The sequence below is a fragment of the Anoplolepis gracilipes genome, chromosome 9 (assembly GCF_047496725.1).
Source record: "Anoplolepis gracilipes chromosome 9, ASM4749672v1, whole genome shotgun sequence".
Taxonomy (NCBI): domain Eukaryota; kingdom Metazoa; phylum Arthropoda; class Insecta; order Hymenoptera; family Formicidae; genus Anoplolepis; species Anoplolepis gracilipes.
This window is the reverse complement of record NC_132978.1, coordinates 8,822,985-8,841,015: the sequence shown is the minus strand read 5'-3', so window position 1 is coordinate 8,841,015 and position 18,031 is coordinate 8,822,985. Positions and strand designations below refer to the sequence as shown.

Here is an 18,031-nt window from a genome sequence, read left to right as displayed (position 1 = left end):
ACATACATACATACATACATACATACATACATACATACATACATACATACATACATACATACATACATACATACATACATACATACATACATACATACATACATACATACATACATACATACATACATACATACATACATACATACATACATACATACATACATACATACATACATACATACATACATACATACATACATACATACATACATACATACATACATACATACATACATACATACATACATACATACATACATACATACATACATACATACATACATACATACATACATACATACATACATACATACATACATACATACATACATACATACATACATACATACATACATACATACATACATACATACATACATACATACATACATACATACATACATACATACATACATACATACATACATACATACATACATACATACATACATACATACATACATACATACATACATACATACATACATACATACATACATACATACATACATACATACATACATACATACATACATACATACATACATACATACATACATACATACATACATACATACATACATACATACATACATACATACATACATACATACATACATACATACATACATACATACATACATACATACATACATACATACATACATACATACATACATACATACATACATACATACATACATACATACATACATACATACATACATACATACATACATACATACATACATACATACATACATACATACATACATACATACATACATACATACATACATACATACATACATACATACATACATACATACATACATACATACATACATACATACATACATACATACATACATACATACATACATACATACATACATACATACATACATACATACATACATACATACATACATACATACATACATACATACATACATACATACATACATACATACATACATACATACATACATACATACATACATACATACATACATACATACATACATACATACATACATACATACATACATACATACATACATACATACATACATACATACATACATACATACATACATACATACATACATACATACATACATACATACATACATACATACATACATACATACATACATACATACATACATACATACATACATACATACATACATACATACATACATACATACATACATACATACATACATACATACATACATACATACATACATACATACATACATACATACATACATACATACATACATACATACATACATACATACATACATACATACATACATACATACATACATACATACATACATACATACATACATACATACATACATACATACATACATACATACATACATACATACATACATACATACATACATACATACATACATACATACATACATACATACATACATACATACATACATACATACATACATACATACATACATACATACATACATACATACATACATACATACATACATACATACATACATACATACATACATACATACATACATACATACATACATACATACATACATACATACATACATACATACATACATACATACATACATACATACATACATACATACATACATACATACATACATACATACATACATACATACATACATACATACATACATACATACATACATACATACATACATACATACATACATACATACATACATACATACATACATACATACATACATACATACATACATACATACATACATACATACATACATACATACATACATACATACATACATACATACATACATACATACATACATACATACATACATACATACATACATACATACATACATACATACATACATACATACATACATACATACATACATACATACATACATACATACATACATACATACATACATACATACATACATACATACATACATACATACATACATACATACATACATACATACATACATACATACATACATACATACATACATACATACATACATACATACATACATACATACATACATACATACATACATACATACATACATACATACATACATACATACATACATACATACATACATACATACATACATACATACATACATACATACATACATACATACATACATACATACATACATACATACATACATACATACATACATACATACATACATACATACATACATACATACATACATACATACATACATACATACATACATACATACATACATACATACATACATACATACATACATACATACATACATACATACATACATACATACATACATACATACATACATACATACATACATACATACATACATACATACATACATACATACATACATACATACATACATACATACATACATACATACATACATACATACATACATACATACATACATACATACATACATACATACATACATACATACATACATACATACATACATACATACATACATACATACATACATACATACATACATACATACATACATACATACATACATACATACATACATACATACATACATACATACATACATACATACATACATACATACATACATACATACATACATACATACATACATACATACATACATACATACATACATACATACATACATACATACATACATACATACATACATACATACATACATACATACATACATACATACATACATACATACATACATACATACATACATACATACATACATACATACATACATACATACATACATACATACATACATACATACATACATACATACATACATACATACATACATACATACATACATACATACATACATACATACATACATACATACATACATACATACATACATACATACATACATACATACATACATACATACATACATACATACATACATACATACATACATACATACATACATACATACATACATACATACATACATACATACATACATACATACATACATACATACATACATACATACATACATACATACATACATACATACATACATACATACATACATACATACATACATACATACATACATACATACATACATACATACATACATACATACATACATACATACATACATACATACATACATACATACATACATACATACATACATACATACATACATACATACATACATACATACATACATACATACATACATACATACATACATACATACATACATACATACATACATACATACATACATACATACATACATACATACATACATACATACATACATACATACATACATACATACATACATACATACATACATACATACATACATACATACATACATACATACATACATACATACATACATACATACATACATACATACATACATACATACATACATACATACATACATACATACATACATACATACATACATACATACATACATACATACATACATACATACATACATACATACATACATACATACATACATACATACATACATACATACATACATACATACATACATACATACATACATACATACATACATACATACATACATACATACATACATACATACATACATACATACACACATACAACACACACACAACACACATACATAAGACACAGGTATAAAGCACAGGCGCACGCGTGCGAGGAGGACAGACGCGTTGCAATCCCACGTCGCGTCCCACTCTCACGTGTACGCCACTACTACGCAAAAACGAAGGATGACATGGGTACTTATCGGACAGGCAGCCACAGCTTAGCGCAGAGAGAAGGGGAGTTTTTTAAAAGCGACTCTCCAAGGATACAGTTTGATAACGTCCGTGTCCATACGTCGCTTGCCAGCGCTGGGGGACGACATATTTATTAGTGCTCCTCGATCGTCGCGGTGCTGAGTTCGGCAGGAGACCTTCCTCGCCCCGCAGCGCTGCTGTTAGCGTCCACCACCTCCTCTTCCTCCTCTTTGTCCTCCTCTCGATGCTCTTGCTGCGCGTGGATCAGCTGAGCCGGACAGACGATTCGCCGTGCCCCGGGAGGGTCTTCCTGATGAACGTCTCACGAATATCTTTTTTTTTTTTTTTTCTTGCGAAAAAAGTTCACGCTTTGCAGCCGTACTTTAACACTGGCAACGCGCACTTCTGTCCCTCGACGTTAATTTAAACGGAGCGTTATATTCAGCACACTGAACGACCGAGAGAGAAAGAGAAAGAGAGAGTCAGCGTGAGCGAAGAAAGAGGGGAACGCTCAAGCAAAGGCAGAGGAAGAGAGAGAGACAGAAAGAAAGAAAAAGAGATACAGTAGACGCACGCATACACATGCACACACAACACGGACGGACGGAGGGAAGGAACGAAAAAAAAAACAAAGACAGCGCTCGCAAGCACGACGATCGGCTAGTCGATCGACCGGATTCTGGAATGAGGCCCTAACCGAAGGGCGAGAAATACAATTTACGATTCGACGCGAGTAAATGCGACGTGGAATAATTCAGCGCGAGGTGAAGAAACGTCGTCGTCCGTTCTGTTCTTAATCCTTCGTTCCTTCGTGCAAGCGTCGCATGTCGCGTGTGCGTATATATATATATATATATATATATATATATATATATATATATATATATATATATATATATATATGCGTGTTGTCATGTATGTATAAACTCGCGAGCGATCCTTTTCTCTCTCTCTCTCTCTCTCTCTCTTGCTCGTTATTCCGAGAAAATAAAAACTCGATTACTACCAGACGAGTACGATTCGCCTCTTGCTCCACCTCCTTCCCGTCGTCGTCGGCCTTCCCTTGTGCGTGGACCAGGCCAGAAAACACGGAGCTAGAGGATCATTTCGTTACCGTCGTCGATGACGAGTCCGCGTTCGTCGACTGCCGTGTTTCACTCGCGGCTTGTCGCGCGCGCTCTCTTTGTCTCTCCCTCTTTCTCTCTCTCTCTCTCTCTCTCTCTCTATTTGTCGCCTTTTTTCCTCGTTATCTCTATCGTTCGCGTACGCGTACACACAGAAAAGGAATATCCCCGTCCTCCTGCCAGAGAGAGAGCCTATACCAACCACCGTCGCGTAAACGCCTGTTCTTTCTCTCTCTCCCTCTCTCTCATGCACCCCGCGACCTATCAATCCGCGATCTTCGCCACCATCTGATTCCGTTCTCGTCGCTTGCACACTGGACTCTCCTGGCCTGGACGATGCTGCTGCCTCTGACGAACGATAGTAGCAACCGACGCATGCGCGTAACCTCTGAAAATCACTCGAGTGAAGTTATCGGTGAACTTACCAATCCGCCATTTTCCATTGTAAGCATGTGGCGGGAATTTAAACACCGATTTATGAATTTCTTTTACAGAATATTACAATATAATTTACATATTGTATTATTTCAATACTTATTAATATTCATTAATATCTATCAAATGCATAAAATGCAGGGCTGCAACAAATCTATTTATTTAAAAAATGATTATAATATATAGTATAAAAATGATTAAATTATATAAAATATTGGTCGCAATCATAAAGTAGTATTGTATATTATATGTTGCTTATAAATACAATTATTTTCGCTACAACACAGAGCATGTTTCATTGAGATCATTATGATAAAACAAATGTAAATTATTTAATAAAATCATTAAAAGACCATGGAGACTAACCAGTGGATTGCTGCTCTTATATGTAACAATTTAAACTGATTATTTAAAAGCAATCTTTCATAAAAATGCACTGTTGCTTAGTTTAAATACTACTACATAATTTAAGTGACTAATATGCATTAATATTAAGTCGCTATATAGAAAAACTATTGCACATTATTTATAAATGCTATTTTGTGTATCGCTACTACCTATAAGTACTGCTATTAAAAATGTTTCAGTAAATACAATGATTTGGTACATACAATCATTTGTAAAGTATTATCAAACAATTTTTTATCTAAATTTGGCTATAGATTAGTGTAGATTTCCGTTTTTTATAATGCATATAAATGAAGAATTTGCATATATAACATAATAGAAAATTAATATTATTAAATAGTAGACTTAAGTAAATTGGCACATTTCGTACTATCTGTACGAAATTTTTGCTTTAACATGTATATTATGTATATATAATATGTATTATATTATGCGCACACACAAACCATAATAAAAAATAATAAATACTGACTTTTAATACTCATGATTGAATGCATTGTATTACAAATGATAGAGATGAATGCCTAATAGTGATATGTATAATATATATAAGCTATAATACGAGTTTTTATAATTTAAATTGAAATAAAGACTACATCCTTTTCTTCATGTCTTATACATAATATATGATACGTGATAATATACTTTCGAATTTTTAAGATAACTATATCATCTACGTTTATTTTGTTGATTAACTGCAATAAATCACTTATACAAACATCTAATATTCGTAACGTTCTATAAGATCGAAATGGAATGCTGAAATATTTTGAAATTGTGTATTATTTTAAGAATAACTAAGTTACACATGCACACGCACACGCACACACACACACACACACACATATATATATATATATATATATATATGTTATGTATTAATATCAAAAAACGATATTAGATTATTGCAGTAATACTATTATTACTCTTGTTCTTTAGCTCACATAAAATATATATACTAAGAGCATGTAATACTAAGATGTTGTCCTAAATTAGAATAAAACATATCCCAAGAAAAAATTTAACTTTCTTTCAACATTGGAAACTTCATTAACAGACAAAATATGTCTTATCTATCAGTATAAGCTCTGTAAAAACTAAGTCTTCATAATACTCTACATGTTAAGTACAGGAATATAATTTATTTATATATAATCTATATTATACATACACACACATATATTATATATATGTATTATAATATATATATATATATATATATATATATATATATATATATAATTGAAATAAAGAATATATATATATATATATATATATATAACATACACATATATATACATATAAATATATAGACATATATGTATATGTATATATATATTATGTATATGTACACGCACATACACATATATATATATATATATGTATTATATATATAAAATATAGATGATATATAATTATATAAATTATATATGTCCATATAAATCTTATCCCAATTATAAAATAGCTGCTGTTTGTTACATAAAGTCACCTCATTATATCTGCATATAAAATATTTGATTTAAAAACGTTTGATTGTCATTTATCCACTATTTTTACCAAATTTAAGTAACGTGTAAAATTATTTAGATAATAATAATTTCATTGTTAAAGAAAACATCTTAAAATAAAACATGATTTATATCCACTATTTTTATACTTATGACTTTTTTAACATCATATTTTTAACTGCTTCAAATGTAACTGTCATCAGTTTGTTTCATCATAATACACATATATACATATTATGTGCATTATGCTATATATAATTTTTATAAGTAATATATAAAGCAGATCCTATTCATTCTAGAGTTGACATATACTAATAAGTACAAAGATGAAATGACTTATGTATTTTTGCTTATTAGAGATAATACGATACTATAAATATGTATATAACATACAAAAAACATTAGAAGCAATAAATAATCGAATTTGGCATATAAAATGGATTATCATAAAAGTATTATCAGTCATTTGGTGTTCCTAAATAGTGAAAAATCTAAATGCAGTTCTATTTATAAATTCTAACAATTAAGTACATTAAGTATAAGAATTTGCTGTCTCTTCCTGCTTCTTACAAATGTATAAATAAAAATATGTATTTTACTCTATTGCTGTTTTTCGCGCAAACGCAGTTAGAGACAACATTTCATTAGGATCAGTTGGCAAGGGGGAAAATTCGATTTCCTCGCTAATACTGTTCTCTGGAAAGTCGAAATATATCTTGTCTTATTCCATAATGTTATACCAACTAATATATACCAAATATATTAGCAAAGTTTGAGAAAGTTGAAAATTTAATATTAACATACAATAAATCTCAAAAATATAAAATAACATTTAATTTACAATTATATAAATATGTACTTACCAGATGGTTCAATTGGCCATTGTTTATGAGAAGGAGCGTAGAGACATAATAACGCAATGATATAAATGTTCCACATACCATATACACCAGTAAAAAAGGCAGAAGTCATTTCTAACTCTAAATCTTCATCCCATTTCCATTGACCTTCTGCAACCTATGCCAGAAAAAAGTTATATAATGAATATAATTTATTACATACAAACAAATATTTCGTTCAATTTTTTACCTGTCCTAATATAAAGCCAATAACAGTTAATGACGCGCATAATAATGTGGCAATCATTAAGAATTTAAAACGATATATAACTCCTTCGTAATGCAGACGTCGTGCCGAACTCATGCTGGGTAAAACAGCCCTCTTTGCACTAATGTTCATAAATACTTTCCATATCATATAAGACAAGAACAGCAAGTATATTCCAGCTGATATACCAGCCAAGATAATAAAGGATAGCTATTGTTTGTTTAAGGAAATAAATTTGACAAATTAATTGAAAAATATCTTTTAAAAAACAATTTGAAGAAAAGGATACTGCCAATTTCGTTCCAATATCAGTAACCCAAATTGAGTAGAATGGATTTCTCAATTGTACGCCACGTTCACACATATCAAATATAAATAGTGAGAGACATCCAGTACCTACTGCAGAGAGATGCCGCCAGTAACATTTTAATGAATTAGTTTGTTCACCCTCCTAAAACGCATTTTAACAAACTCAATATCTCTCAGCAATATATAAAAATAAAGATTCTTTGTAATGGATATAAAAAAAGGCTCACCTGAATCTAAAGAAGAACAAGATATATACATGAAACAAAAAAATATTGGTTACTGTTTATATAATTATTATGACAATAAAAATTGCAAATAATAATTCGGTTTTTCTCACCATTAAATGTTCACCAGCAAACACGAGCCAGAATGATAACAATGTTGCATAAAATACTCCTTGTCGAATATCACCCAGTAATAACATAAATGGCATATCATAAGCAAGTGTCAAATATTCCAAAGGCACTAAAAATATGTTGTAAAAAACGAAGATTTACAGATACTTGTTATGACATAAACAAACACAATTTAAATATTGTATAAAATTTAAAGTAAGAAACATACGATTTAAAAATGTTAAGGCAGAACCCAAAGTTAAGAGCATATATTCTAAAAGTGCGGGCGATCTAGACAGCATATATACTCTTTTCCAATACCAAGCCAAAACAGCTAGCACTATAGGGAAGTAAACGGTTTTTAGACTAACCCACACTTTTGTGAACCCTCCATTTTGATTAATAGCCTACATCATAAATAACATATCAAATTAAATAATTTCCATAATAATTCAAAATTATTGGCAATGTATTAAAATTTCATATTCTCATACTCACTGTAAGCCATAAGTCAACAATTTGTCCCAATCCTTGGTTTTTTCCAGTGTCAGAAGGAAGACGAATATTTAACAAATAATAATCATGATATAAAGATCCCAATTCAAACAATGGCATAACACGACAATTGTAATTGTAATGTTCGACTGGCTAAAAATATAATGTTATAAATTTATATTTGCATATAATTATAAATGTGCAAGGATAAAAGACAAGCTTATTATATATTAAATAAATTTACCTTATCTATGCTGCAATCTAAAATTCTCTCCACGATAGAAGCAGCATATGGTTTCCATACATCGTCTGGATCACCCTTGTTCCGATAGGCTAATCGTGCATCCAATGTTATTTTTGTCCTAGGAGCTACAAAAAAGTAAAATATGTCAGAACTATAACAAATAAAATATTCGTAAAATGTCAATAATAAATGTTATATTACCAATTTCCATATGGCTGATATAAGATATATCCACTTGTAAAACTCCTATTAAATTTTGTTGCCATCTCGAGTAATCGAGTTGCATGCTGTTCCGAGGTACAGGCATCTAAAGTAAAATTTATTATATTTATCTAGTCAACCTTCTAGTAATTACCTTGTAATAATTCCATAAACTATATACCTGAAATGTATATACAACTTTGTATGGTGGCTGATTGTTATTATTATTATTGTTGCTGATTTGATGCATGTCAACCGAAGTACAAGAACCTTTTCCTCTTGAATAAAACCACTTGTTTTTATCAGATCCATTAACACTAATATCTTTACATGCTGTGCCAAGAATATTCTGGCTACTGGCAGGTGTAGGCGCTAAGGAGAAACATATATACTTTTTCACATACACAAATTAATCCTAGATATAATTACATCCAATACTATATACTTTCATTTCTTTCTATTACTTGTAATAATTTCATAAAATTTATTATATTACTAATAGATTAATATAGGTACAATAAAAAATACAAGAAAATTTCTACACACAGCACCAAAAATGTTAAAGATATATATTAATTTATTAAAAGCGGTTTTCCATTACTACTGTGCTATATAAAAATAATCCTTACATACAATAAAATATAAAAAATATATTTAGAAAAAAAAAAGAAATAAATGTTTACAACACATGCTATATATTTCTTGCTATACCAGCAAGGCAGCAATGTGGGCAATTGTTGATGATATAAAGCGTAAAAAAAAGTCAATTTATTTAACAAATTGCTTACCGATTAAGCCGCCTATCAGAAAACAAACTATTTGTGCGATTATCAAAAGTATCACCAGCACCGAGAGCTTCTTGCCGCTCAGGTTTTCGATTATGGTGCCCTGCATTTTCCTATTCCCACGTGCTCGTCCAGAGTGCCTTATATCAGTATTAGGTTACACTTGAGCGCAGAGCTCGAAAATCTTCAGAGCGTACCGACGCCGAAACCGAACGGCTCAACGTGGACGCGGACAGACGCTAACAACAATAAATTCGTCTTTCAGAGTCGGAGCCGGGGGCCGGGGTGGTCTTTCAAGATGGAAGCCACCGCTACCACACAAAGGAAAATTTTCACCAAACTGGCGGCATTCGTGAGATTTCGAATTTCACGAGATATTGAATTCTCGAATCTCCCGTCGTCCAATCATCGGCGATAATATATATATATATCGATATATATCGATATATTGCGAGATTTATTCGTTTTGGCTCGCTTGTGTGGGTGACAAGCATAGGAAGAAAAATAAAAGAAATTAGACGTATTTTTTTCTTACAAACATGTTAGATAATATTGTATTTATGTATAAATCGTTTCAATGATGGTCGCCTTAAACGATACTTGTACGAAGAATTTTGACATCTGATTTTTTTTTACTGAATGTGTGTGGTTTAATAATTTTAGGTTAAATATGGTAAGAATGCCCTGATCTCTTACATTGTGAATGTTTGGATACATTGTTGGACGTTAATTTTTATTGAATGCATTTTTCTTCTTACTGTGTTAGTTTTGTATAGATTGCATTTATTATATATGTATATGTCATTTTATTGATATGTATAATCTTTGTATTTTCAGAAAAATGTATAAGGCTTAGGCCCGATTAATATTATTTTGGATTTAAGCGAGATTTAAACATGTGTCTATCTCTATCTTTATTTCTAAATGAATAAAGACGAATATAAATTTAAGTCTCGCTTAAAGCCAGAATTATGTTGATGCAATTGGGTCTTAGTGTTTTATTATAAAGCACAAAGTCTGCATTCGAGTACTTCCAGCAAGGACTAGGAATCTATAATATACATAACTATAGATTTCCAGTCTCAGTTGATCTCAACTAGGAATCGAATGCAGGCAAAGTCAAGTATCATAGTAGCCATGCAATGTTGCTTGTGTGTGTCAATTTTTGTAAACTATATTTCTTCTATATTTACTTGATATCTATTAAATGTCTCAGAGAATATTTCCTCTGTTTTACTTTCTTGTGTTATTTTTTATTACTGTTAGATGATTCTTTAATTCAAATTCATTCAATGTAAAAGCATATGTAAAATAGATTTCTAAAAAACATACAAAATTTTGAACGTAATAAAAGTTTATAGATCATTTTGAGAAAATTCTATATTTCTTATTTTTTTGTAAAACAGTGCACTGTATTTCCAAATTGCAATCAAAACATATAATGAATACGACAAGGAAATGTATTTTTTTTTTTTTTACTGCATGTATTAAGTATTTTTCTTTTATTCTCCACATGTATATATATAATTATTTTTAATATATAAAATATATGATGCACTTAAAAAAGAAAGCTATCATTTCTGCATTCATCCTATTAATACTTTTTTTTGTTTTTAATGAAATAAACTGTACTATATTAATTCTTTAAGAAATAATGAACATGTTATACAAAAGGAAATAAATGAAAAAGTCATTGGTATAAACAAACTGCCCTTAAATTGTCTTCCCAAATTTTACATCCACAAAATACTTATATTCTTATATAATTTATTTTATATAATATAAAAATTATAATGATGGATCTATTTTATTACTAAATATTTGTTTTACTCTAATGTATTTAGTATATACTATATTCTAATAATTAAACATACATATGAAAATATTCTTTTGCAATATAAAAACTTTAATTTTTTTTCTTGACGAGATAAATCACACATTGCGCATGTTATACGTAATTACGAATTTTTGTCAAAAGAAGCGTAATTTTAGATCTGTGGCGGGAAAATATATAGGTGTATAATGTACCGACTATTTCCGAAGACTTCCGATTGAGAGGAAAAATGCACGAAAGCATTCAGTAATCGTGAACGGAGATTCTCATTAATGTATGTACATACGTACAATACATGCATAAATCGGGGTTAGAAAATGACGTAAGCGCGAAGAAACAAACAATTTATATAGTGCAATATTTGTCGCCCGAGAAACTAAGTAAGGTGACGTAAATGTCAAAGGACTTGTGCGTGCGGTACAATTTATAATTTAGCGGACGTCTCTCTTCCGTTAGATCGTCGCGTTAGGCCGAGATGTTCTAAAGATCGGGAACTAGAATATCGCGGCCGCGAGCCGTCACGGAAAATGTGTGAGGTAGCGATGGATGCGAACGGGAATGGCAAACGTGATCCTATCCACGGAGGTCCCGTGTATTCTCATCGACGTGCAGCCAGCAACGATGTGAGTGAGAGAATAATCGCGTTGAAAAATACCTCGGAATTTCGCATTACATATAAATCTGCTGGTGAACTAAATTGTCCTCTAACCCTATTTTTTTTTTTTTTTTTTTTTTTTTTGGACATTACTCACGGTTATAATTTTATTATTCATTTGTGAGTAGTGCAAATAAATTATTGATGTGTTTGTAAATGTATTAATATATTAATATAAAAATTTATACACATATATATATATATATATATATATATGTGTATGTGGATGTGTATGAGTATATGAGTGTATGATGTATATGTATGTGCATGTGTTTCATAATTCATGTATTATTTTATGTTCCATAGATATTTAAATATAAGTTTTGAAAGCACACATTTGCAAAACTATAGTTGATTTATAATATAATGACAGCAATTGTGCATTTAACGAAGATAAAAGATTCATACAATTACTTAGATAGATTTATTGTTCAATTTTTGTCCAATAATGTTACTTGAAATTATTTAACGTTTGTGCCTGATCTCGTCTTATTCTTACAATTCCAGGAAAGCAACAGAACTACAGATCTGGAATTTATTTATGATGACACTGATATACATAGTAATGAGATTGCCGAGTTATATAGTTATACAGAGCAGTATGAATTACAACTTAATCTTAAGGTACTATTGAATTATATAATGATAAATTTAGTGTGAATCAAAAGTAATTAAAATATGGCAACAACAGATTAAATAAATTATTATAAATTCTAGGCTTTTGAAGATCAGATGGAATGGTATAAGTTACGACCATGGTGGCAAAATTTGACAAAACCACAGCAAAAATCGATAATCTATAAATTGCTGGATCAATTGGAAGTTTCTAATAAACAGTTAAGAATGAAGGCAGCGCGCTGCATCCTTTATTTAGCTCAGGGTTGTTGGGCTGAGGTACAGTCTGACAAAGAACAACAAGACTGGAGTAGGACAAATGTAATGTTACTCTATGAAGCTGGCATTTTTCCAGCATTTGTTGAACTGCTAAATATTGAGATTGAGTAAGATTATATATATTATATATATGTCATGCTGGAATGCACAGACTGTCGCTTGAGTTTTTGTACATTGAAGGATTTTTCCAGGAATAGCACAACTGCTACTTCAGCAATGAGAAAGCTAGCTGTTAGTCTTGCTGATTCGATAGATCTAAGAGTCATTCTGTCCGTTTTGTACATTATGACAGAAGTTATGAGAGAAGAATTAAAAAATATTGATCACAGCGAGTATAAAGAAAACATTGAAGGTTTCAAAGAAGATCTTGGTATGTTGCTTTGTTTGTATAGAATATCTTAACAAATATATTATAGAGGAAAGTTTGAGTTTCTTCTAAAATGGGTGAATGTTTTCTCCACAGTAAATCCATATGCAGAAGAATTACTGATTGTTAAACTTCTTGGTATGGTGACATGCTTCTGCAGTGGCTCGGCACCACACTTTCCGATGAAAAAAGTTCTCTTGCTTTTATGGAAGCTGATCCTGGTTTCTCTTGGTGGTATTGACTCTCTTAGAGATTTGAAGAAACTGTATCGTGAAGAAGCTGGTCTCGATACACAACAAGAAGATACTATAGAAGTTGCCAGAACAATGAGGGCAAGTTCTCCACCAATGAGTGCAGCAGATTTGTTAGAAACACAAAATCAAAAAAGGAACAATCGACCTTTTCGGCGGGTAATTTGCCCATTTAAAATTACTATACATAGTTGCTTTGATACTTTTACAAATATTAATAATATATATTTTTTACAGAATTTTCTGATGAAACAAAGTTCATTAGATGATCCAGGTTTAGGTATGGAATATGAGGGAGGGGAACCTCCAAATAATACTACAACAAATGAAGGAGATGGTGAAGTGATTGTATTCCTGGGTCCTAATAGCTGTTGGAATCAAACATATTATGAAGATCAGAATAATCAGTCACAATTGAGGCCAAGTACTCCACAGCTTATAAAAGGAAAAGGTAATATGTTAATATATATATATATGATAATATTTTAAGATACAAATTAATATATTTTATTAATTTGTATCTTATATTAATATCTAATATTATTCATCAGGTTTACCATGGACGCCCAAAGTAAGACAAAAAGATGTAGACAGCTTTCTTGAAGTTGCCAGACTAAAATTTGTTGGTTATAAATTACAAGGAGACAGGGAAAGCTTAGCAGGTTTACCACAACCAATTCATGAAGGTGTCACTACCCTTAAAAAGGTATTTGTCTAAAATATATAGATTATATTACTATAATATCACACTACATTTATTATACTCTACTATACTAAATATTACAAATGTTTTAGCATATGTATACGTCTCTAGCAGAAATTCAGATACGAAAAGAAGAAGAGATAGCAAGAAATCCAATGAGTACTTCAGAACCACCGCTACGTCAAACGCCAACAGAAATTCTGTATCAAGCTATATTGCCAAATTTGCCACAATATATGATTGCACTATTGAAAATATTACTTGCTGCTGCACCTACCAGTAAGGCCAAGACAGACAGCATTAATATTTTGGCTGATGTGCTACCAGAAGAAATGCCGTGAGTAGTATGAATAATAATATTTAACATATGTAACATAAAATCTTTTTAAAAGCAAGAGAAACACATTTATATTACATATTATTTCAGAATGACAGTACTGCAATCAATGAAATTAGGAATCGATGTTAACCGACATAAAGAAATAATTGTTAAAGCTGTTTCTGCAATTTTATTACTGCTGCTCAAACATTTCAAACTGAATCATGTATACCAATTTGAATTTATGTCACAGCATTTAGTATTTGCAAATTGCATACCTCTTGTATTAAAATTTTTAAATCAGAACATTATAGCTTACATTGAAGCAAAGAATGTGTAAGTAAGAATATAATTTCGAATTAAATTTCTAATATCATACATTATAATACATAATCAATAATTTATATTGTAATAGTATTCCTATTTTGGACTTTCCCATGTGTGTCATTGGTGATCAGCCAGAGTTAACTACTGAAAGTCTCGAAATCGGCCACAGTCAATCTTTTTCATGGAGAAATGTTTTTTCTTGTATCAATTTATTAAGAATTTTGAACAAATTAACCAAATGGAAACATAGTAGGATAATGGTAAGTCAATAATAAATATAATTGTATGTATATAATTATATATATATATATATATATATATATATATATATATATGTGTGTATGTGTGTGTGTGTATAAATAACAATATTATATTATACACATTAATTTGAATTCACATATATACAATTTATTCATATTTGCAGATGTTAGTCGTTTTTAAATCAGCACCTATTTTAAAACGTACGTTGAAAGTTAGGCATGCAATGATGCAATTATACGTTTTAAAATTATTAAAAATGCAAACGAAATATCTCGGTCGGCAATGGAGAAAAACGAATATGAAAACAATTAGTGTTATTTATGCAAAAGTTCGACATCGCTTAAACGACGATTGGGCATACGGCAATGGTACAATAAATTTAAAATAATTAACATCATATATATTATATATTTGAGAGAGAAAACAAACAATATATTTATTTGTTTGAGTCTGGTTTTTTTCAAATTTGGAAATTGTAATATGAGATTTATTATATAAGTATTAACAAAATTATAATACAAAGAATGTGTAATATAATTTCGTGTATTAGATTTAGAAGCGCGGCCATGGGATTTTCAAGTTGAAGAGTGCGAGTTACGAACATGCGTCGATCAGTTCAATAATCGAAGATACTCAAATGCCTTGAGAGATGAAGAAATGGAACCGATTGATGCATCTGTAACATCAGTACTCGGTACAAAAGTGGAATTAACTGAGGAATTTAAACAACATTACGAATTATGGTTGCAACAAGAGGTATTTCAGAGGAGTATCAACTGGGACGAATTATTAGATCCTGCGGCATGTGAAATTTAAGTTTGGTATAAGTAAAAACCATATAAATCGTATTTTAATTAAATCATAGACCTGGATAAAATTGTGACATTTTTACGAATTACTGTTGTGAGAAGTGTGTTAAAACAACAAAAAAAAACATTGCCATATGACACTGCAGAAATTTCAGTTACATTTGGTATTGCGGTGAATGGTCCTAATCTAGAAAATGTTTAACAAAGACTTTTGACAAAACATGTAAAACATTTAATATTTCTTTTGTATTTCTTTTGTATTTAATTTGTGCAATGTAACGTATTATGCTCTTAGTTACTTTTTATCATTAGGAATTGCCAATTTTAAATGTATAATCTTTTTTATATATGTAAAAACACACAATAACAATATATATATAGTTATTAAAATTTAGAATACATTTTAATAAAGTACACTGATCAGCTGTTAATTGTACCACATCTGGATCTTCGTAAATTTGAACAATCTAAGGTTACGTTCCAAAACGTCCTCGCCGAGGAAAATTTTATTCAATATAATATAGTATACATTACGTATATTTCGAGTAAAATTTTCCTCGAAGAGAACGTTTTGGAACGTAACCTAAATAGAAAAATAAAACTATATATATATATATATATGCTATATATATATATATATATATATATATATATATAATATGATTTGCAGCTTTTATAAAAACCTGGATTATGACATGTATTATAGTTTTTTTTTTTTAATGTATGCTGATTCTAAATTAATAAATAAATTAGTGCTAATAATTCTTTTATACAGCGGAAAGATACATTTTAGAAATTATCTCATTTGTGCCTAAATTTTTCTGTAGAATCTTAA

At 29.8% G+C, this 18,031-nt stretch overlaps 3 protein-coding genes across 3 annotated transcripts in view; 1 reads left to right on the top strand and 2 right to left on the bottom strand.

The window, feature by feature from the left end:
• The window catches only part of Ubce2h (ubiquitin conjugating enzyme E2H), a 38,320-nt gene extending 33,040 nt beyond the window's left edge, over window positions 1-5,280 (bottom strand). Inside the window, exons 1-2 of the mRNA XM_072899335.1 lie at window positions 4,832-5,280; window positions 3,901-4,274 (exon numbers count right to left, since the gene is read on the bottom strand). Of these exons, the coding sequence (XP_072755436.1) occupies window positions 3,901-3,953 (53 nt within the window). The 5' untranslated portion in view covers window positions 3,954-4,274; window positions 4,832-5,280. The remainder of the gene's footprint in view (window positions 1-3,900; window positions 4,275-4,831) is intronic.
• A 1,929-nt stretch (window positions 5,281-7,209) lies between these two features.
• On the bottom strand, window positions 7,210-11,087 carry Wls (Wnt ligand secretion mediator). Its single transcript, XM_072899337.1, has 12 exons — window positions 10,780-11,087; window positions 10,173-10,363; window positions 9,992-10,097; window positions 9,791-9,915; window positions 9,550-9,699; window positions 9,281-9,458; window positions 9,054-9,181; window positions 8,944-8,949; window positions 8,697-8,858; window positions 8,390-8,617; window positions 8,164-8,317; window positions 7,210-7,996 (listed from the first exon to the last, which is right to left on the bottom strand). Exons 1-12 carry the CDS (start codon window positions 10,883-10,885, stop codon window positions 7,896-7,898), a joined length of 1,635 nt encoding a protein of 544 aa, XP_072755438.1. The 5' UTR covers window positions 10,886-11,087; the 3' UTR covers window positions 7,210-7,895.
• A 1,741-nt stretch (window positions 11,088-12,828) lies between these two features.
• Window positions 12,829-17,714, top strand: Strip (striatin interacting protein). The gene is made up of 12 exons (XM_072899326.1): window positions 12,829-13,233; window positions 13,773-13,889; window positions 13,983-14,266; window positions 14,351-14,529; window positions 14,623-14,936; window positions 15,015-15,228; window positions 15,329-15,483; window positions 15,573-15,817; window positions 15,908-16,135; window positions 16,215-16,386; window positions 16,551-16,755; window positions 16,938-17,714. Exons 1-12 carry the CDS (start codon window positions 13,138-13,140, stop codon window positions 17,201-17,203), a joined length of 2,475 nt encoding a protein of 824 aa, XP_072755427.1. The 5' UTR covers window positions 12,829-13,137; the 3' UTR covers window positions 17,204-17,714.
• The last annotated feature ends 317 nt before the right edge of the window (window positions 17,715-18,031 follow it).